Source organism: Lonchura striata, chromosome 17 (genome assembly GCF_046129695.1).
Source record: "Lonchura striata isolate bLonStr1 chromosome 17, bLonStr1.mat, whole genome shotgun sequence".
NCBI lineage: Eukaryota > Metazoa > Chordata > Aves > Passeriformes > Estrildidae > Lonchura > Lonchura striata.
This window is the reverse complement of record NC_134619.1, coordinates 4,003,610-4,027,201: the sequence shown is the minus strand read 5'-3', so window position 1 is coordinate 4,027,201 and position 23,592 is coordinate 4,003,610. Positions and strand designations below refer to the sequence as shown.

Genomic DNA, 23,592 nt, shown 5'->3' with positions numbered 1-23,592 from the left:
TGTATTTAGTGCAGGGATAGCTAGGCTATGTTCCCAGTTGATATGTTCTACGGATATGTTACAGATATTATTCCCTATCCGTATTATTCCCTATCAATCACCGTTTGTTTTGTCTGTATAATGTCTGGGATAGGGAGACCAAAGCTGCTGGTTGTTCACTACACATGGTTTGCTTAGTCTAAAATAATTCTTACAAGGCATGAACAGATTTATTGCTTTTCTTAAATGTTCCACAAAACAAATATTTTTCCTGGCCTTGAGTATTAATATGCTATTTTCAGAAAGCTTTGTTACCCAGATACTGCTTTTAGCTGGTGACAATCACTTTGGAGCCCATCACTTTATGTATAACCAGGAAGTCTTTTTCCCTGCGTCATTTATCATATTTGTGTTAAATTATTTAATTTACCATTTTATGGTGAGGCCTGTGTGCAGTTTTGCTTTGATTCACCTGTCCTGAATAACCTGGTATTGACTTTCTGTGCTCTCTCCTTGCTGGGAAATCCTGAAGGTCCTCTCAGTTCCCTCTGTTCCTCATTGCTTCCTCTCCTTTGCTTTAAACAATTGTTTATCCATGCAAGAAAGTTTCCTTATATCCCCAGCTGCTTAAATAGCATTTATATAGCATTTCTACACTGACAAACTTTGGAGTTTGTAATGTATTTTGACTTATTCTCAACGTGTTTGCAAAACCTCTTTAAAGTGTGATGATTGTTCCTTTTAATGCAGCTGAGTTGGTGAATTGCAAAAATGCCAGCCAGGAGTGAGATGCAGGTATGTGCTGATGGAGCAGGATATTAGTATTGATTGTTTTAATTACTAGTATTTAATTGTAAGGAAAGTCTTAAGTGTGGTAGGAAAAAATTTTCTTTTGGCATGGCTTAATGCAAAGTAGCTGGGTGGAAAGCAAGAGGAACTGGAAATTGCTAGTGATGAAAATAAATCACATGCATATGGCAAAGGTTAATCAGCTGGTTACTTAGGTGATACTTAAGATCAAAATGTTGAAATCCAGTTGTAATTGAAATAACTTTAGAAAGAATAAAGGGGCAAAATGGATAAAGTGGCAAAATGGATAAAGTAACTCAGAAGTGTAAAATACTAAATATATCAAGTAAGGGGCATCTGTAATACAACAAACACTTCTGTAGGAATTTAGTTGTAATAGGAGGAAACAAAACCCAGTTAAAGCAAATAATTAAAATCTCAATGCATAAGTATTTGCAAGATGTATTAGATAGGGTATTAATGTGTTAGATAGGGTGCTCTGTACTTAAGGTTTTATGCTTAATTCTTTTGTGATTCAGCGTATTTGCTTCAAATGCAGCAGGTGATTGTGTAAAAGTTGCATCAAATCTGTGTTAATTAGATGTGTTATATCAGTGTTAAGCATACAGTAATATAGTTGCTTTGGTATATTGCTTGCAGCTTGAAAAGTTAATTGATGAAGCTACAGGAAAAAAGGATTTCCAATCCTTAGAACAATTTCTGGCCACAGAAGAATGTGAAAATGTCTCTCACAAATGCAGCAAACAGTTTGTCAACAAGTTGGACAAGCTTCTGTGTTGGGTAACGTAATCATTGCATCAAAATCATCTTCTTTGGAAGAGGGTGAAAAATACTTTTTTCATTGATACCAGCAGTTGATTTAAGAACCCAAAATAAATTTTGTGAATGAAATCTCCCCTTCAAGCTGCAGTTAAGGTGGTTTTTGAGAACAAAAAAGGCATCTGTTTAATTAAATACAGGTTTTTGTGGGACTTCACACTAAAGCTTACGTTGTAATTTTGATTTCAGGCATTTGACAAGCAAGAAGTCAAAAGCATTTCTACTTTACTAAATGCTGTTCAGAAATGTGGGAGAAAAATGACCATAGCAGGAGAAGATGGGCTCCCAGCAATGATAAAACACGGTCTTGTTGGAAGGATAAGTAAAACCATAAAGCATCTGTGAACTCCTCAATACATTTATAAACATGAATAAAGTTCAAAAGCAGTGCTTCAGTGCTGAGCAGCTCAATGTTTGATTTGATCCTTGATTGAGTCAGAATTAAGAAATTCCCTTAACTTTGCAACAAAGATTGTTTACATTTACATTTACATTTAAATGCTTTTTGTCATGTGACTCCTTATAAAGGGATGCTGCTCTCAGTGAGGGTTTTGCAAATCATGCAGTATGTAATTAATTTAGATATGCCTACAGCAATTGAAACAAGATTATATATTTTCATGTGCTTTGTTATATTGCTTTTGACTCAAGAATTAGAATTTCCTGGTGCCATTTAGAATTTTATTTGTTAATTCCCACAGCAGTGATTTTGTACCTGCTCTTTCAACAGACTTTTAGTGCTAATCTGATTTTTTGGTATTATTTTAACCTGCACGTTTGATACATTAATCATTTGTAACTCAGCAAAAACTGAACAACAGGCACCATTTCCTTTCTGCTTCCACCAGAGATTTCACAGGAGAAAATTAATGGCAATATCAGATGAGAGTTACTCAGTTGCCTTCTCAATTGCTTAATAATAAAAAAAATAACCAATAAACAATATAATAATAAAAAACCCGCAAATAAGAAACTACTGTACCCATTAAAACTAATGTAATTTATTGAAATTGAGGTTGTTTTAGTAAGATAAAAATCATTTCAAGTCATGTAGAGCTCCTTGTCTCTTCTTGTTTTGCAGTTACTTAAGCCTATTGCTTAAGTAATAGCAGTGGTGTGAAATCTATTACAAGGACCCAAAATAATAAACAAAATTTAATAACAAACAAAACCAGGGTGATAACTTTATGCTTGTATTAACGCTGTCAAACAACACACTTCCATTCAGCCATTATCAATTTTCAGCTTCTTTGTCTGTGGTGGCGGGTGTTAAAGTAGATCTCCAGTTTTTGTGTTAAAACGTCCTTAAAATCAGCTAATATTTTTTGGCCTGAGTGAAGAATTTCAGTCTGGGGCTAACATCTGCTCAGCAGAGTTGGGATGCTGTTGTTGTGTAAATCATTGTAGAGTTTGTATCATTTTACTGAAATATAATAGAAACCATTGTCTTGTTCCAGGCTATTAAAATAGATTTACCTTTGTTTTATCTTTACATGGTCAATTGGTTTGAAAAGTTAAAAGCAATTTTGGTCCTCAGAGGAAATGAAAAGAATGAAATGGTTACAAATCTGGCTGAAGATTTCTTCATCATGTTGCTGGTAAAAATACATTGATAATAAAATTTGTCAAAGTAATTGTTACTAGTTAGCAATAAAAGAATCTTAACTATGTTTCTGTTTAATATCTTCATCAAGTTAACATTACAATGACTTCTGAAATAGATTATAAATCATTTGGGTTAAACACTTTGCTGTACTCATAGTAATTTTTATTTCATCATGAAATAAAGAAAAACCAGTAATAGTAAATGCTGAATGAACAAAAAAAACTTCCATCTTGATCAAATTTTGATTACACCCATTCTTGGGATGCTAATGCAGTTTATAAGATCTGTGAATTTTCTTCTCTTCATAAAAATTGTTGTCATCGGTGAAATAATGTCAGTAAATTTAACTGAAATAGAATGTTGGGAAAACATTTGTCAGTAGGGATCATCTCTTAGATTCTTTGCTAAGGACAAAATAATTTCAAAATCTTAAATGCTTTTTGACTACTTTCTTTGAGGCCATGTTATATAGATTTTTTATATTGTAATATTTTCTTTATCAAAATTATTTGTTTTGGGTTTTTTATTGCAGATTGTGTGTGATAGCAGACCTGAAGGTGAGCTTAAAAAGCAGAAATGAGAGTTTAAAATGTGTCTTTCAGAACACACAAAGGACCACTTTTCTCTGTGGCATCAGCTTTAGTTTGGAGTTTATGGACAGATGTCCTTGTAAATTGCTGTTGTCAGTAATAAAAAAGCACAATAAGTCTCAGAGATGGCAAATGAACTGAATTATTCCTTAAAGAAGTTGCTTCAAAGGTCCTGTCACAGCTTAGCACAGCCCAGTGATCCTTCCTTATTGACCTTGTCCTTGTGATTGTCACCCTGCCCTTCCCTTTCAGTGTGGCACTGGGGAGGAAGTCCCTACAGACTGTTTGGTGTCATGATCAAGGAGAAAGATTCATTTCCTTGGCCCTGGGGAGATAAATTGCAGCACTTGAGTTGTATCCCAGAGAACCGATTTATAGGATTGACCAATTACCTGTAAAAAATTAATAATCTACCCAGAGGAATTACACAGTGATGCACAGGAATAGAAACATGGTTACTATAAATTGAAGTAACTGTTCTGTTTTACATATCATTAGTCTTTTATAAAAAGACAGACACACTGTATTTTATTTCTAAATGAAAATGAAATCTTCCCCAAATGTTTATGAGGGGCACCCTAATACACTCTTGACAACTCTTTGATTTCCTTTCTTGTTTGTTAGGTAAAATGCAAATACTAGAAAACTTTGTTCTGAGAACATGTTCCCTCATTACTGATGGAAGAATTAATATTTATGTTCAGCAGGAGGTAAACACCCTTCTTTCTAAGCAGCTGTTTCTTGTTTAGTGTGTTAACAGACTTTGTGGAGACAGATTTTTAGTTGTGCAGATGCTACAAAAAAAGAGAATATTGTAGTACTCTAGGATCAGAAGGATTGTATAATGTTTCTCTGGGAATGTTTGTTTATATGTTAGGGTGTTTCAGATTACTGACCTGTGGTTGTGGGGCTTTTTGTTTGTTTGTTGGGATTTTTTTAAGAGTATATCCAAAACAGTGATATTAAAGTTCTGGTGAGAAAGCTGTGTAAAAGCATAGGAAGAAATGAGCTCTACAAGTGACAAAAATAGGATTAAGGTTGTTGGTTGTAAATTCTTTAGTCACTTGCAGGAAATTGGCATTCCTTCCAGTATTCTCCAGATTTCTCCTGTTTGTTTTAGTAACATCAGGTTCTTAGAGTATTTTCCCTCTAAAGAAAGGGAAAGTTACAAAAAAGTCTTTTGTAAAGGCTACATCCTCAAAGGAAAGGCTTTTTAATGCTAATTTAAGGTACACTTTAGCTCAGCAATCAACTGCAGACAGAATTATGGCTTTGGAAGATTTTCTGTATGTAAACTGCAAATAAGAAACAACTGTTGAACAACTACTGTTCCCATTGAAACTAAAATAATTAATTGAAATTGCGGTTGTTTCAGTAAGATAAGTACCATTTAAAGTCATGTAGAACTCGTTGTCTTTTCTTGTTTTGCAGTTACTTAAGCCTGTTGCTCTCTTTAGTGGTATGAAATACATTACAAGGGCTCAAAATAAGAATAATTCAAAGTTTAACAAACTCAAAGTTTAACAAACTTACTTTATATTCCCTTTTTCCCACTCTTCTTAGGTAATAAAAAAACTGAATTTACTGCTTGACAAGATCCCTCGAGATGGCAGGAAAAAGATACTTTCTACAAAGGAGATGTTACTTGTCATGTAAATGATATTCAGTATAATTTTTATATCATTCTATCATCTGCAGAGTTGGGAGGTGGTTTTTACTAAGCTGTTGTGCAGATTACTCCTTGTTTAACTCAACTTCTGCACTTGCTGTGAATTGTCAGTGGTAGTGGCTGTGGACAGGTATTCTCATGGATTATTCTTCATCAGAAGCTTGAATTTTCCTCCTTCCCAATCTGAATCAGGCTTCTCCCCATCCTCATTGTCATAAAACAATTAAATTCCTATTTGTAAGGATGTGCTTAAACACAGTGAATCAGTCACTGGAAGGTTGGGCTGTTCACACTGGAAATCATTTTACAGCACTTCAGAAAAGCAAATAGAATCAAAATGGTATCTGTCAGGTGATTCAGGTCCCCAGGCAGTGCTCTCAGAAGTGTTTGCCCCTTGGAAGTCCTGCAGTTCCATGAAATCAGGGGTTTGTCTCATTCATTGAAAGTTTAGAGTAAACCTTTCCTCTGGGCCTTTTGTTGCTGTCACATTTTGAAGAAATGTTCCTTTGTTTGACAGGAGTGAAATGGGGAGGACAATTTTGGATGCTGGAGGTGAGCACGGGAGTTAATTTCGTGTTGAGCTTCTTAAAAATTAGCTGCAGACCATTAAGGAACCAGAGAAGGCATTTGGAAGCTGCAGAATGTTATGGTTTGGGTTATCTGAAAAATATAAATACTGCATGAAAAGAGTCTGCAACATGGAATGTTTCTGTCTGTTCAGTGTATGGAAAACTCATGGAAGTTTTTAGTTTTGTAGAACATAAGGAAAAATTATAAATATTCACATAGAAAAAATTATAAACAAGCCAATCTTTGAGGCTGTGAGCTGTGACTTGTCTAGTCACAAAAATAACTTCTCTAGTCATCATTATTCATATACTTCTTTTTCTAAATATCCTTTATGGTTGCATGCTTGGATCTAATGGGGTCTAGATTATGTTCAGCACTGCTTACTCCAGTTTCCTGATAATATTTTCCATTTCAGTAGTTATTTAAATCTGCTCCTGCTGTGAATTATGTTGTTCTGCAGACTATGACACACAAGTGGCCATCACAGAAGCTCTGTGCAGAATGGTGTCAGAGAAGCAGAGGAGAGTTCTGGCCTCCCAGTGGTTTCCCATGGAGTTTGTGTCCACTGCATTTAAAGGAATTAAAGATTCGGAGTTTGAGACAGTAAGTCACATGAGGAATATTTCCAGGGAGGGAAACTTCCATTTTACTTCCAATTCTTTAAGAAATTTCTGTGTTTTAATAGGATTGCAGAAAATTTCTTAACCAAGTAAATGGCATGCTTGGAGACAAAAGAAGGTAAAACTGATATTTTTATGCTAATCTTTTTTAGGATTTTTTGTTCTGATTAAATTTCATGTTACCTCCTTGGAGTAAAAATTATTTTGGTTGCTGGGATCTCTAAGTCTCTAAAGTTTGTGAAAACACAATCCATTTGCTTTGTTCAGATCTGCAAAATTTATTTACAGCATTGTACAATACTTGAAAAACTATCCTTTTCTTACAGGGTTTTTACATTCCCATGTTTATCAGCAGCTCTTGATGAGTGTGAGGTAAGGTTTTCTGCCTTCTAGATAAGAAAAAATAGAGATAAAAATAAGAAAATTACTTTTTTCAGAAGTATACAAATAGGAATGGACTGAAAGTTTGTCAGGGGTTCAGACCAACATGAGGCTTCTTAGCTGGTAGTAGTCAGTGCTCTCTGCTCTCACTGTTTTATCTTATTCTTTTTGTTTTAGCTCCAGATACCATTGGATGAAAACCTGGAAGAGTTTTGGATTGATTTCAACATTGGCAGCAAAAGCATTTCCTTTTATGTAGCAGCAGAGGATGCAGTAAGCTGAGTTTTGTCTCCCGCTGGGTTGTCCTGAGGCAGCAAATCCACATTTTTGGAGTGGGTCAGATTTCCCCACATTCAACAGGTTGAACTTACGTGTGCATTCCAGTGTTGATGGGGCTAAAAAAAATCCAGCTTTATTGATATTCGGATCAAATAATTTCACAGTAATGACTTCCTAATGCTGTTTGGGAATAGTTTAGTACATGCATAGTGAGCAATAGTGAAGCACAAGTTCCTGTCACTCCGTAAGTGACAGGAGGTAACACAGTGACCTCTGTAACAGAGGTTTAAAAAGTTGGAAGTTTGTCCTCACTGAATTACTTTGATCACTGGATTTCTTTAATTGTAATATAATAGTTTTCTACCTTTCAAAATGTCTTTTTTATATAAGGATCAGCAGTGGGAAACAGTCATTATACAAGAAGAAGATGTCAACATGTACAGCCTGGAAGGTATTTGAACTCAAAAACGAGATCTTTTGTTGTATTCTAACTTGGATTTTCAATCTAATTTCAAATTGATTAATCTTAAAGTACTGACTTAATTCTAGCAAAGCAGAATTCTCACTTAAATATTGTAGGAATTGGACAGGGACAAAATTGCACTGCAGTCATAGCTGCACTTTGGGCATGCTGGTGTGATTTTAGAAAAATAATTTAATAATCATGTCTTAGAATTTTTTAAATACAAAATAAGGATAAGACAATGACAGGTAAAAATATTCCTTTTGAACTTGTTAGAACAGTAAATACGTAATTTTTCTGCAGCTATAGTAAGTAACCTTCAAAGAAAATTCTGTGGAATAATATACAGCATAAGCATTTCTAAAATGCCAAATTTTTAATTGTTTTGCTAATACAATTATTGTAGATTAGAGGGAATTAAATAAAATATTAATCTTAGTACCTGTAGTGACGAACATGTCATGTGTTGACAAAGAATATATGAGATGCTGTTAAATTGAAATGAAGCTGCTTTTCAAATTTTTTTTTTGTCCAGAAAAAGATTCAAGGAAATTATTAACAATAGATCTAAAAAGCCCAATGAGTGTTGGTACTCTTGAAGGAGAGAAATTTCTTTTATGTTTTGATTCTATCTTGGAAATCAAAGATGTGATCATAAAGATTTATGGATTTCATAAATATAAGGTAAGATTTAAACACCTTTTTGAATGGTTTTAAATTGATTCAAATTCCATGTCTCATTGCCATTTAAATGTTCCAGCTGTGATGATTGTTCTCTCTCCATACCAAGAGTTTCTCATCAACATCACTGCTACAGAACTGCATCACATGCCAGGCTTTGGGAAAGATGCTTAATAAGGACAAGAGGAAATGGCCTCAAGTTGCAGCAGGGGAGGCTTTGGTTGGATTTTAGGAAAATCTTGCTACTGGAAGGCTTGCCAAGCCCTGGTACAGGCTGCCAGAGCAGCAGTGGAGTCCCCAATACTGGGGTTATTTAAGACACGTGAGGATGTGGCACGTGGGAACATGGGTTAGTGGTGGGCTTAGCAGTGCTGGACTCAATCACCTGAAATGGTTCTTTCATTCCAAGATTGGAAATGAATTGCAACAAAAATTGCCAAGCTGGAAAGTGAACACCATACCTTAATGTCAAATGTGCATATTTGATTTTCCAGAAACACAACCTGGTTGCTTGCAAATGCTTTCAGAAATTATTCATGAGCTGTCTTGTTTTCAGTGTAATTAACACTCATGAATTTACTCATTTAATAAAACATTTTTAACAAGCCACACCTCACTCCTTTCTGCTTCTAACAAAATGCTTTGTCCTGAAGTCTGACTGAGGAACTCATGAGGGATGAAACTTCTATGAATTTGTACAATCTCTTTTCCTTTGTAATCTGATTTCAGACACTTACAATCTCTCACTTAAGTATTTTGTTTTTTGTTTAAAAAAAGAGCCAAGTGTCTATTTTGACATATCCCTTTGCAGGATTTCAGCAAGAAGCAATCTGCATCAGTAGCCAAAACAACTGTCCACATTGTCTTTGATGAAAGTGGGTCACAGGTATTCTACCTCAGTGTGCTGAGATGGTTTCTTGGGTTTGTTTAATTAGTCTGATTATTCATAATTTATAATCAGTAAAAACAAAGACTTTCAAATATGAATAAGTATAGATAAGTCTAAATCCAGGCAAGTGGTGTCTAGTATGCATGTATTGGTTTTTTGGGGAGATATTAATATCCAAATCATAGACTAAAACAGAAAAAATATGCACAGGGCAAGTTTTTTTATGTTCTTATTGTTACTTGAAAACCCATCCTTGTAACAAAAATAGTAATTAAGTTGGAAGTTTTTCAAACTAAAATTCTTGTAACCTCTGAGGTTTATTGGTTTCTCCAGTGGGGGATGTGTTATTTGGGATAAAGAAGTTGCTATGTGTGTTTGTATAAAAAGAAAACATGATAAAATCCATATATTGCATACAAATTAAAAGAAATTAAAATCTTCTATAGGTTCTGGTACCAGAAAGTCAGTTGTCACCAGGTTTCAGAGAAAAACCTGGAAAGGAGGAGGAGAAACTCGGTAAATGCAAAACTCAGCAATCTCCTGGAAGTTTGAGGACTCAGAGTAAACATAACAGTCAAGAAAAACTCAGAGGTGATTCCTCCAAGGTAAGTAGGATTGTCAAAAAAAGAAAAGGAGTAGGGAGAAAATGCATGTCACTTTGTATATTTGTCAAATTTAATAGTTGAAACCCCTTCTTATTTGACAGTTGGAATATAGTTAGTACTATCATAAGAGTTTGTTTTTCTTATAACTTGACACTAAGCTAGAAAAATCTTTTCACTAAAAAAATTATTAGTGTTTTGAAGCTACAGTAACGTGACAGAAATAAAAAGGAATTGTAATGATCTTTAGACCATGATGCTCTGAGAATTCTTTTTAAAGAGAAGGTTTTGAGGCTGTGCTCAGATGTCCCAGTATGGAAAAGTCAAGTATGGCCTCAGAGACTGCTGGGGAGGGTCTAAAACCTGAAACTGTTACCGTGTCTTCATGGTGCAGTAGTGGGTTTTCATAAAGCTGTTTCTCCTTAGTTTGTAGCTTTGCAGATTCTCCAGGAATCCCTTGGTGAACAAGGAACAGGATTTGCCCATACTTCATTGAATTAATTTAGAAAACAAAAACCATGAATCTCAGTTTAAAAATATTTTGTTGAACTATAACTGCATAAAAATCACATTACCTTGATACCTGCAGCAGCAGCAATTGTCACTCCAATAATGGAAAGTCTCAAGAGACTCTTGGCAATAAATTTTCTGAATTCTTGTGCTGTCATCCTCAAATCAGTGTATTATGGTCAAGTTCTTTCTGTTCCTCAAGATAACTCCACCCCGCAAAAGGAAAGTGTCTGAAGCATCTGTGCTTGTTTCTGGATCTGCAAGTGTGTCCACAAGGAGTTCACTGTTTTTTGCCAGCACATGTAAGTCTGCAAGTGCTTTCACAGTAAAAATACACTATAAATGGTCTTTGAAACTCAGGCATGAACTGTGATCCTTGGCACATCTGGAAATGAAAAGGAGAAATGATAAAATCTCCTGAGCAATGCTTAAAACTTGAAATGTTTAAGGGGCACTTGCTCCTGGTCCATAGACAGGGTGTGGGACAGAGGTTGCACTGCCTTCTCAACAGCTGAGGGTCACTTGGCACTTCTGCTGCAGCTCTCAGGCAGCTGCTGGTGCTGGAGCCAGCTGACAACTCAGTAAAAATATATTACAGTGAAGTCTTTAAATAGAAACCAACTCTTTTCTACCAGAGACAGAATGTAACAAGCTTTGCTTCTGCCTCCATACATCCATAATCAGTGGGCTCTTAATCTCCACATAACAGAGTTGGAATAAATGAAATTATTAAAGGTCCAGAAAGGGTTGGTATCAAAACTAACCAGCTTTTGTTGGGGTTTATGGAATAGCTGTGATAGTGTGTAAAACTCTTCCTGTTGTAATGGGAGAACTGATGGAATTCTAACACATCTCTGTTCTGTTTCAGCCACTCCTTTTAAAGGGAGAATTAAATTGCCTTTGGAAATGACCAGCTCTACTAAGAGGTCTGACAATGATACAATAAATGAGAGCAGAACAAAGAATTTCTATCAGGAACCTCCTGGAGTATGCATGTCCTCTGTAGCTAAGTCTTTTTCTTAGAATAATATTCATTTCTATTCTAATTTGTCCCTAATTCATATTTTAAAGAGACAGAGTTTTACAGGCAGCAAGTCACTTTTAAAAAACAGTATTTTGACTTTATTGCATTGTATTTTCTTGCCCTCTGAAATTCAGGTTTAACATGTTTGAAGTCAGACTGAACTCTAACAAAATTAGGCCAAATTTGCATTCACTCATCAGTTCTGACCCCAGAATTAATTTCCTATTTCTGGAACATCAGTTCTTCTTTTGTGTAAAACAGGAGAAAGGTGCATGCAATAATTTCTAATTGGTTATGCAGTAGTGAAATATTCATAAAACACAGAATACATTCAGCTGTGCTTGTGAAATGTTCATGTCTTCAGGTTGCAGCATTTAAAGCACTGGGTTTTTTAGTGCATTTTTATCAGGCATTCACTACTGTAAAGCAAAAATATATAAATGTCTGCCTTGCTCAGATTCAGGTCAAGCCCCAGCCTATGGGACTCTGAAGCATTTTTTGATACAGCCATGCTTTGGAAAAGGCTTTCATGTCAGAATGTTTTGTTTAGAGCATTTCTTTGGCTTTTATGAGCTGTAAGGGGCAGTGTTACTGTGCTTTTTAGAGTGGGCAGAGATGCACAGTAGACATTGAATTCTGTGAAACAGGAAGTCAGATACCAGGAATGAGGCAAAAATACATGGGAAGGTACTAGAACAGCACTTCCATGAAATAAGAATGTCATGTTTTATTAGAGAAAGCACAAGTTTAGGAGGTTGTACTGCTTATGGTCCTGCACTAATATTTTCTTTTGGGTGTCATTCCACTGTAGCAAATACATTCTGAAGAAGTCATAAAAAGTGTACAAGAGGCCACAAAAAAGCAAACTTTAGGCAAGTAATTTTATTAGCATTGGTAGTCCTTACTTTTTAAATTATTTTAAGTTTTTATTTTGCCATAATAATTGACACCAAATTAATGTCTCATTTAGATGAAATGTTTGATATTGTTCCTGATTCTCAGCCAGTTGGGAAAAGCAACAAACCTTTGTAAGTACTGGAAAAGAATTCCAAGTCATTGTTTTCACTCACTTTGAAGGGAGAATTTTCAAGCATTACCAGAATTGATATTTTGTTGCAATGTAAAATGCTTTGATATCTCTAAGATATAATAGTTTATTATAGTAGTTTAATATTTTATTATACACTTTTATTACAATTAAGACTCAAGTTCTGACAGTAGGATGGTGTTGTCTTTGTTAGGCTGCCTGGGCTTTTGGACACTTCTTTTGATAAAACTGAAACATGGAAAAAAAGAACATTCCCTCTTTCTGAGAAGAATTTAACAACTGGGGACAAGCAAAAACCAAATCTATCACTGGCACATGCATCCCATCCAGGTGATGGTCACACTTGGTCAACTGTTAATCTCAAAAATCAATTCAGAGAAATTAACTTGCAGTGATGATTGTTTTTCCCTTTATTACTATTGGTAGTGAAAGAGCTGTGAAACAAAAAGCATTTGTTCAGCTTTTTGAAGTACATCTCCAGATAAACAAATGAAAAAAACAGAACCAAGAAAATTAAATTGATAACATGCTCATTAGAGAATCAGAGTTTTGATAATTTGGAACAGAAACTGTTACATATAGAAGGGAAAAATACTAAACCATGGTTTAAAACATTTCTTTCAGCCAGAGTGTCTGACACATCTTTTCATTCTGACCTTGCACAAGAGGACCCTGATGTTCTCCTCAGAAAAGAGACTGCAAATACAAAACAGTCAAAGACAGTGAGAATTTCTAACCTTGTTCTTCCACTAGCCTTTAAGAGAATTGTCTAATTTTCAGTGTTTCAAAACTGGTGCTTTTACTGTCATGCAAAGGAAAGTGGTTTTCAAGTGAATGTCGTTTAATGCATTAGGAGACATTTAATGACGTTTAGGAGGTTCTTAGGAACCTGAACTTCTGTTTGCAGCTTTATTCTTCTGTTGAATGTTGAGTCTTAAACTGTTTTTATAGAAACCAAAGTCTAAAGAAATGGCAGATGCAGCCAAATCACTGATCAGTAAAATCAGTGACAGGTACAGAGAGAAAAGTGATGAGAAGAGCAAAGCAAGAGATTCCTTGGGCTTTAACAGGTATGATGTGAACTACTTCCTTTTGTGCTGAGTTTTTTTGTGCCTCTGGCTGTCTCTGTGATGTACCCATAAATGCTGATAAATGAAAGGGCCTTGGCTCTTTTAATCCATCTTTTAATTTATGTTGTATTTAAATGCATGAATAAATTTACTGGGTTTGATGAGTTGGTTTATTTTTTTAATATAGGCAGCATTCTGATGCATATATTCTAATTAGCATTTAACAAAATGTATCTTTATTTTTAGGACACATTTAAATAAATCCTGTATCTCCAAGGTAACACATTAGTGCTTTTGTTGGAATTGTTTTTAGTACGTACATACATGTTGGAAGTCAATAGGTGTAAAGAGAAAGTTCATAAAACCACTGAATATTAAGTATCTGTGGATGTTGATTATGCATTGACTGCAGATATGTTTTGCCATATTGAACTGTTGCTAATCTACCTGATTATCTTCATGATGAAGAAGTTGCTTTTTGAGATGATACTGTCTATGAATGCACAGTCCAAATTTGACAGAGGAGCTAACTTTTCATTTATGGATAGGAAGAAGTTCAGGACAGGACCCTAAAAACTGCTTCTTTTCTTAATATAACTGCTGGTCATGTTCTGTAAGTAGTTACAATATTTTCAAACACAATTTCTGATTACCCACACCTGACTCTGTGAAATGTTCTTTAATTCAGTCACAAAATTGATCTCTGTCTGTTTGACAGGGATGATATCTACAACTTTAACATCAGTGGGTTTGATGAGCCTTCAATCAAGCTTGGAGTAAGTAATAACTTAAGTTTATATGTTATGAATAGAATAGAAAGGAAATCAGTCAAATGTTGTACTGAAAGTATAATTAAGATCTGAAAATTCAAATTATATCAGTGAACTAAGTGGGGGAGAAAGTTTTCCTTGTAACTACCTCCAACATTTCAAATAATGAGCAGTATACTCTGTCTTAAGATTCTGGCCACTTCAGGCTATGATGATATTTTTCCTGAATAAAGAATTAAACAGTGTGTTAGGAATATCATTATTCTAAATTATCCTGAAAACGTTATTGGCATCTTTCTAATCCCCATTTTAAAGAGACCCTTTGTCCAGATGTTTGAGCAAAAAGAAAATCTAATGGTGATAAAAGATGGTTTTGCTTCTTGTGGCTCAAAGGATTGAATTGGGGAAGGTTGTGAAGCAGGTGGGTTGGAACTCTTGTAGTGCTTTGAGATACTGAAAGCTTCAGTCAGTTGTTGGTTTTGTCAACTCTATTAAATAAATTCTAAGATAGAATTTAATGACCCTTAATTGCTGAGTGTAATAACTAAGGGAAGAAACCTCCTTAGCAATTACTGGCTGGTGGCCTGTTTAATTTTGTACAGATTCTGTAACCATTGAAAACCTTCATTTGTTTCTTCTCTGTTTGCATTTTTAGATCCAAAAATTGCGTGTGACTGAACTGAGTGTTCATACAGAGACAAACAAAAGAGGGTAGGATGTTCTGTTTTGATTGCTGCTTATCCTAGTACAGCCTGCCCAGAAGGCAGTCACAATATTCCAGGGAATGTTGCCTGGCAAGAATATCTTGGCTGTGTTGGTTTTTTAAAGCAATAATCACTGCTGTGCTCTCCTAGGCTGTTCCTTGATGGTCCTTTGGGAAGGTGATAAACAGGAAAGGATGTGTTCCATGAAGGAAACAGTTCTCATGGAATACTACAGGGAGATAAACTCCTGGATAGAGGGGGAAGGTTTTTTGTTGATGATCCTTCTGGAAAGGGCTGTGTTGTTACTGTGTAGTCCTATTTATAATTGGGAAACAAACACAACCTTTAGGGTTTAAGGTGAACAGGTAATCCCAAAATAATGTGGAAACAAAAGTAGGTACCTTTGTTTGAATCCTTAATCCAGATATCATGGGAATAGTAGAAAGCTTTAGAACAACTATTTTAAAACATATTGCTTAAAGATTTTTTTTTTTCTCTAATTAAGGAACACAACCATCAATAAATCCACCACAGAAGGGGAGGGAGGAAAAAAGGTAAGGCTCAGATTTTTATGGATCAGAATAGCTTGCCCTCCTGCCTTTAAATTCCAGTTATGTAAGCAGGCTATGTATCAAAATTAATTATTAATTAGGAACTTTTTTGGATTTTGTAGACAAGAAACAATCGAGACAAGAAGCATCTCTTTAGTGACTCAGACACAGAAAACAGAGGGGATGACAGCAAGACAGAGATTAGTTGGCTGCAGGAATCCAAGAGGAAACCTAAAGCCCAGATCATTGATTACAGTAGAAGTAAAAAATCAGGGAAACCAATGAGCACAAAAAAAAGTAAGAATCTTTCTTCATATTTCTGAGGAATGCTGCAGTAAGTTTGTCCATAGATACAAAGTGCACAGCGTGGCATGTGCTGTATTGCAAATGTAACATATTCTAATTGTCTTGTTTCCAAGCATAAAGAATTTTCAAGTTAGTTCTAACAATTTACATAAATTCTGTATTTTAATGTGAAAAACTATACAAAGATGGGACGGGTACAATCTGTTTTCAATTTAAAAAATGACCTTTTCTAAATAATTGGCTGAAAGCAGTTACTGAATCAATCCATTTGTGGGCAAGAAAGTGATTCTGTTATTTTACAGCTGAAATAATGTCAAATATTTGAATATTTTCCTAATTTTTCAATTTTCTTGTATTGTAGCAGCAAAAAAATCCTTGGAACCTGCTTTCCACATGGAAAAAGCTAAAGGCAAAAATACAAAGAAAAAGGTAAACATAAATTTGTAACTAGAATTTTAATATGGATTAAAATCTCTTCATACCCTGCAAAAACTCTTTTAAAATAGCTTTTCATAAATATGTGACATTTCTCCCAGATAATTTGTTAAATACAGTTTATTATTTTCAAGTACTGTGTTCTTTTCATATAATATTTAGATAGTTTTTTAGTCATGAGTGAGTTAGAATGATTTTGTACATTTTGTGCTGTTTTTAGTAGACTGATGGTTGGATTCTCTGAACTTTGGTAAAGTTAAACCTTTTTAGTTTCAAGGAATTAAACCAAGTTATCTGCCACTTTATCTTATGTATGAATCATTCTTGTTAACTGAAGATGATTTTACTCTTCCAAAGACAAACAAATGTAAACCCCAGAATTCAAAAACAGATGAAATGATAGTAAAATCCACCAGAGAAAAACTCCCTCGAAGAGCAGCAGCAACAAAAAATTACAAAGAGCCTTCCAGTTCTGAGTCTGAGAGTGAAGTCAGGATTCCAACATGCACCTCCATGGAGAAATCCAAAATACAGGTGTGCAGTTCCACTTGATTATTAAAAATCCATTCCTGCCATTTTTTTCAAAGTAAACTGTGCTCTGCTTTGTACTTGGTACTCCTGACTTTAAAGTGCCCAAGATAAGCAAATTGAAGTTAATTTTATTTTTTTTAATATTGCCCCTTTTTAAATGATGAATATTGAGCTGTTAAGAAAATCGGTTCCAAATAATCTTCTTAGTCATAATAGATTTTGTGTTCTATTTATGAGATTTATTCTGCTGCAGAGAAATCCTGTGTGCTGTATTTTGAAAATGTCCTTAAATTGGGAGGGTTTAGTGAGCCAAATCTTGCTGAGTTGATGTCTTGCTGGTAATGCTGTGTCAATACATTTGCTGAATATCCAAATGGATTTTTAATAAAGCAAGACTTGTTGCTAAAACATTTTCATTATTTTAGCATAACATGTCAATATATATGAAAAGGTTTATAAACTTTATTCATTAAATCCTGAAACATCAATGATTGCCTCCAGTAGTTAAGTAATCCATAAGAATAGACATTTATGTGTTGAGTTATAGAAATTAGTGTTTATTGATGCTGGAAAACCTGATCTGCTTCTGGATTTAAGTACTTCTGTTGATAGTTCTGCTTGATCAATGGTATATAGATAATAAATTTCTCTCTTTATCAACTTTTATGCACAGTGTTTACAGAGATGTTTATATAACTTTTGTATTTTAATAGAAATATACGAATGGGCCAAACAAGGATTGCAAGCAGCCAAAGGCACTGCACATTGTACCTGTGGAGCCAAAGAGAGTGGATAGCTATGTGCAGAAAGCACTGGCTGAATCCAGGAACTCTGCAGAGCAGAAGGAACTGGAAATGCCTTCAGCTGAGAGCCCTGCCTCCCTTGAGACAATGAGATGTAGGTGTTTTCACTTTTAATTTCTAGCAGTACTGAAACAAGGTAGAGGTTAATTAAGGGTTATCACAGCAGTACAATTTAACATTTATTTCATGCTTTTAAAATGATATATCCCATAATTTCAGTTGATCCACATAATTTAAGGAGTTGCATTAGTACATCACTAATACTTCTGTAGGTTGGTGCAGTTATTTGACATCAGGGTTATACAGAAACACATTATGTCAATGTTAGAACAAATCTGGTACTGCTGAAACAGTGGCAGAGGGAGAAAGGGGAAGTGTGGCAAAATTCCACGCATCTGAGACTTGGAAATTCCCAGGGCTGGAGCAGGGAGCAGTGTGGGGCTTTGCTGCCCTTGTGTAAGTCCCACTGCTGGTGCTGACAGTGCAGGAACTGTTCCCCAGGTTCTGAGGGAGTGTCAGGAGATGCCAGTCCAGAGCCCAGCTCCAGTGAGGGGTCACTTGGTCTGCAGGAGTCACCAGCAGAAGACAGGGAGATGCTAAACTCTGAGAAAGGAACCTCTCCCAGTAATTTCTGTGCACAAAACAAGAGTATGCAAAGTCTGTGTGTAACCAAGTCCCCTGAGCCAGCAGTTACAAAGTTGACATTTGGAAGGAAAAGCTTCTCACCTGTTTTAACTGAAGCATCTTTGGTAAGAGCATTAACCTTTCTCTAAGAGTTGTTTTACCTGAAATTGTTCAATTTGGCTACCAACTATTTTTTCCTTCTCCTCTCAATAATGTTTGGGGATTTTTGTTCATGTGCAGCTCAGCTTAACCACACATAAAACTGTCAGTGGCAAAAATTCCAAGGGAGCTGCAGAAGACACCTGTAATAATAATGAAGATTCAAGTTTCCAACATTGCTTTTCAGACACATTTTCTGTTAAAGGAAAGCTTCAGGATATCACTAAACCTATCCCCACAAATAAGGAAGAGGTATGTTCCTGAATTCTTTGCTCTTCAGAAGAGATCTGCAGCTCTTGGCTTTATCAGTTTACAGTGGTGAGATTTAAAGGACATCTCCTATCAATAACAATTTTTTTTTTTCTTAATGTGTAGCTCAGCCTAACAGCATATAAAGTTGACAGTGGAAAACATGCAAAGGGAGCTGTGCTGGAAACAGGGAATAATGAGGATTCAAGTCCCCAGTCTTGCTTTTCAGACACACTTTGTGCTAAAGGCAAACTCCAGGATCCCATCAAACCTCTCACTAAGAGTAAAGAGGTGAGTTAGTGCATTCCTTGCTCTCCAGAAGAGAGCTGCAGCTTGGCATCTCTGTTAGCTCTGTTTCCAGGTGCTGAGGTTTAAGGGAAATGCATCTCAGTATTTAACACAGATTTTGGGACCTGCTAATAGTTAATTTTTAAATATTGAAGATAAATTAAATAATTGTTTATCATATGGATACAATGAAAGAATTATATTCCAACAAGATCATATTTAAAGAAAAAACAGGAAGTAAATATTTTCTTACTGACTTCCAATAAAAAATAAATTATTTTAAACAACATAAATGTGAGTTTATAATGGACACTTCTCAAAGCAATTTAATTTTGAAGCTAATAAATAAATCAGTGACTTTTCTTTTAGGATTGTGTAGCACCATCCCCACTGACTGTTTCCAGCAGGAGTAGAGTACAGTCTTGGATTAGAGAATCTTATTCCCCCATGAATGAGTCAGGTACAGACATTTAACTTAAGGCAAAAGCTTTCTAAATGTCTCCATATGGGTTAAGAAAAATGCTTTATTTGGCATAATAATAGTTCAAATTTTTTTAATCTTCTTATATTGTATATATTTTCAGCATTATTCTATTTTTTTTACTCTTTTTCTCATTTTCTCTGTTGTTTTAATTATCAAATAAAAAGAAAATTAAAATCAGGCTCCCAAGTGCAGCTTTAGTAAAAAGTTAGTTGTGCTCCAGATAAAAAAGTTAGAGCTATTCCTACTGATACTGGGGAAAAAATGGGGATAATGGTTTTATCAGAAAAAGTGCCAGACATGCTTATCAGTCAGAGTTCAGTTGAACTCTGTACATGTAATGGTTATTAATCTCTATATAATTCTCATGTTCTAAAGCCAAGATACATCTTCCTAGAGTTTGCATCCATTGTGTCAATAAAATCTTCTTTATCCTCCCATCTCACTGTTAAAGCTAATGCTAAAATTCAGCATTGTTTCCATGTTTATTGAAGGACCAACATTCCTCAAACGAACTTATCACAGTGCCACAGAAGGCAGCTCTGATGAGGCAGAAACAAGCAAACAGGAGGAAAAGAAAGGAAGGAGAAGAATAAGTTTAAAGCCCAAAAAATTATTTAAACGAGGTGATGCTGCTACTTGCAGAGGTTGGTCTTGGTCATGGACTAACAGTGCAAAGTTTTAAAATAATGTGACAAATTCACATTTTAATAAGGAAATAGAATGTCCATAAAAAGGCATTTTACATGTTAAAGCAAAGAATAAAAAAATACTAAATATTTAGCTACTGGATCTATATAAAATGTCAGAGAATTGATATGCAAATAGAAACTGGTTTCTAATCTAATTGGTGACATTAATTTATATAGAACAAAAGCTGTCCTAGGCCCTGTGCTAACTTCAGACTGGGGACTTTATAGTACTGAATTTTACATTATGTTTTTGTTCTCTTCAGTGTCTGAAAGTGTCTCCACTCAATCTGTAAATGACCTGTCTGGTTTGGAATTCTGGAAGCCTGATTGCTCAACCATCAGCATTTGTCAGCAGCTTCAGAAAGAATTTACCAAGAAAATTGAGGCAAGACCCTTCATGTGCATCACTTGGGGAGTACATGAGCACATGGGGGACAGCTTGACTTGCACCACACCATTACATTTTTTAAAGGGGGTTTGTTGTGATATTAAGCAGTACTGAACATATTACAGGGTTATTTTTTCCTAAAGTGAAAATAATCTGAATTTCATGTTAAAACATCCTCTTAGAACCGCTCCCGGAAAATGGATAATTTTAATAAGCAAACACTGAGAGCTGCCCATCAGCATTTGTCAACAATGAATTACCAACTCCATGAATTCAGGTCAGTAATGGCAGATTTCTGTTAAAACACCCTTAAAATATAGTGAATACCTTCTGCAAGTAACCTGGTTTGTTTTGGTAGGATCAGGCAGCTGGACAAATTTAATTCTACTCTCATTGAGGAGCTTGAGAAATTTGAAAAGGACTCGCAGTCCCTGAAAATCATGGAAAAAGAATTCTCGGTTTGTATTTTAGTTCTTTGATCATGGGTAGAAGGGAATTCTTGTGGAATCTGGAGATCATTCACATCATCTTTAATATCATTAATGTTGATTTTCAAAGCTTATACCTTTTTGCTTCCAGCTGGGTCAAATTTCAAATAATGCATTTGGGGTGTCAGGATGATCTTAGAATCCCAAGGTCACTCTGTATTTTCCTACATGTATCCACTACATTAACTCCTGTATATTTTTCCTCTGTGTTGAGTCTGTGGTTGTCATTTTGTTCATATGAGAAATTAATGACTTTTAGTTTGGAAAATCACTTCCCATTGATTAATATTTCTTAATATTTTTCTTTCCAGACCTTTTGGAAAAAGCATTCCCACACTTTTAGTACGTACAGGAAAAATGAGCAGCAGAGGTCAGTAGGGTTCACTAATCCTGGGATGAAATTTGTGTTCTGCTCACTTGAGGGAGATCAGCACAACTTCTATTCTCTCTGCAACTTCTTCCATAAAAGAGAGGTGGTTGATGAGAAAATGAGATTAAAATGTTCACGTAATTATTCTCCAGCTAAATTTCTCCACATAGCTGAGGGACTGTTCAGCAGTAACAATGATGGGGATATTTATCCTTTATTTATGCTTTAAATGCAAATACACTCCCAACAATGGGATGTATTTGTGCTCTTTGTAGGAAGCTTTTATGTAGCAAAGCTGTTTGAACTGCCTTTATTTCTTTAGAATTCAGAGTCTTAAAACTTCATTTGAAAAGAATATCTACCATTCTATTGGAAGTGAAGAAAATGTTTTTACTTCAGAGGTATGGTGAACTTCTCTTTTGTTCTTTGTAATAATTGCTCAGTTGTACCCACAGATACCAGTATTGACTTTTTTTCCTGAAGATTTTATCCTCATTGTATTAATCAGACATAATATTTTTTTTTAGTTTTTGCTGTAAAATGTCCCTTAATCTCACAATATCCAGTGTTTATGCTAGATTTCACCCATTGCAAGGTGTGTGCAGTTATCAGGACTTATTCTGTATTCTGTGACTTTGTTTACTGATGTTACTCATCCAAAAAAGAAAAAATTTAAAACATCCTTTTCCATAGGCAGGTGGCTGCATGTGCTTCTGTATCTCACGCTTGTGACATATTTAGGGATATCATTGTTTCCTTGAAAATGTGGTGACAGTTGTGAGCAGAGGGGTTGCATTCAGTGTCTTTTTGTAGATGCATCTGATGAAAGAAGACATAAAAGGACTCCAAGAGAAATTTCTAAAAGAAATGGTAAATCAATTTATCTTGTCCTCCTTTTTTATTTATTTTTTGCAGCTTGAACACTAAATTACTAAAATTTTGATTTCTAGTCCCCTATCAAAAATAAAAGTTAATCAGAATGCAAATGTCACTGACTTGCTATATTTAAAACCTTACCTAAGTGATGGGAGTCACAGGGAGATGTGAATGGACTCATTAAGTTCTGTCTTAATGTTGAAAAGTATCATCTTTGATAGACTAAGCAGCATGTACAGTGCACCAGGATTGCAATACATGAAATAAAATCTGCTTTTTTTCAAAAGCATGTGATAAAAGTGATAAATGTAACTTTTTTTTTACAGCAAGAAGAGGAGCTGTGTAATGTTCGTAGGGGATTGCAGACCTTGTTTCAATCAAAGGCAGAATTCTGAAGTGATTTTTCAGATTCCTTCCTGAAATTCAAGGTGAATATAAACACTTTTTTAATGGAAAATTTGGTACCTTTTTTTCTGTCATACTCAAGGACATTACTGTAATGAAAGCGTATTTTCTTTAATAATACTAAAATCTGTGTGGATAAGATTTACCCACTCACCTGTGAGATTTGGAGATATTTTATTGAGTCTGCTAAAATGTAATATTCTATTTTATTTTTAGCACATGCTACTTTTTAATAAGTCTTTATATAGGTTACTTAATTGACTTTCAGATAAATCACTTTGAATTTCACTTTGAATCTGTGATTTGTGTCTGATCCAGGATACAAGTCAGGAATTATTCTGGGACCAAACCACACCTGGTTTGATCTCAGTCCTGTTAGTCTGTGGTGTTAGACTTCAGCAAGATTTTCTGAGAACACTCTCAACACTTGTGTTGGAACTGTGTTGCAAATAGTTTTATTAAACAAGTCAAGAAAAACAGATGCTCTCTGTTCGGTTTTTTCCTCAATGCCATGGTTGTTTTGCTTTGAATCAGTATGAAGTCAGATAAAGCTGCTCTGCAAATATTTTGGGTAAGAATTTTAAACCTACAAGGCTGTGTTGTCTCTCTGGAAATAATTATACTGAAATTTCCAGTAAATAATTTGGTCCACTCATCCCATTTACATCAGTGTATGAATGTTTTCTGAACTTCTGTTTTTGTGTGGTTTGGGGTTCTTTTGAGCCTGTGCTCACTGTGATCTCCACTAGATGGACTCCAAGAGATGTTAAACTTTTCTTTCTACTGCTCTGAATTTCATCTGAATGAAACAGGACTTATCTGTAAACAATACATTTTAAAAGTGCACTGCAAGGCCTAAATT

At 35.1% G+C, this 23,592-nt stretch overlaps 1 protein-coding gene across 1 annotated transcript; it reads left to right on the top strand.

Annotated features, from left to right (window-relative positions):
• Positions 1-750: 750 nt before the first annotated feature.
• On the top strand, positions 751-22,720 carry LOC110483569 (synaptonemal complex protein 2). The gene is made up of 44 exons (XM_077787071.1): positions 751-774; positions 1,429-1,569; positions 1,798-1,926; positions 3,102-3,206; positions 3,747-3,771; positions 4,429-4,514; positions 5,368-5,456; positions 5,991-6,025; positions 6,504-6,646; positions 6,729-6,781; positions 6,990-7,035; positions 7,222-7,317; positions 7,714-7,774; positions 8,322-8,470; positions 9,279-9,353; positions 9,803-9,961; positions 10,671-10,770; positions 11,337-11,455; positions 12,304-12,364; positions 12,463-12,520; positions 12,734-12,870; positions 13,165-13,262; positions 13,492-13,610; positions 13,857-13,887; positions 14,159-14,223; positions 14,329-14,386; positions 15,036-15,091; positions 15,590-15,638; positions 15,758-15,932; positions 16,303-16,370; positions 16,734-16,910; positions 17,621-17,804; positions 18,212-18,459; positions 18,575-18,745; positions 18,869-19,033; positions 19,400-19,490; positions 20,006-20,158; positions 20,467-20,588; positions 20,774-20,868; positions 20,950-21,049; positions 21,391-21,449; positions 21,772-21,850; positions 22,263-22,319; positions 22,652-22,720. The coding sequence occupies exons 1-44, from the start codon at positions 751-753 to the stop codon at positions 22,718-22,720; spliced, it is 4,380 nt and encodes a 1,459-aa protein (XP_077643197.1).
• Positions 22,721-23,592: the final 872 nt, after the last annotated feature.

Bases quoted from the DNA above. Each gene is read 5' to 3' on its own strand.
- LOC110483569 (XM_077787071.1), top strand. From the start codon at position 751: ATGCCAGCCAGGAGTGAGATGCAG. The intron at 775-1,428 runs GTATGTGCTGAT...TATTGCTTGCAG, and splicing joins CAGCCAGGAGTGAGATGCAG to CTTGAAAAGTTAATTGATGA. The intron at 12,521-12,733 runs GTAAGTACTGGA...TGTCTTTGTTAG, and splicing joins GGGAAAAGCAACAAACCTTT to GCTGCCTGGGCTTTTGGACA.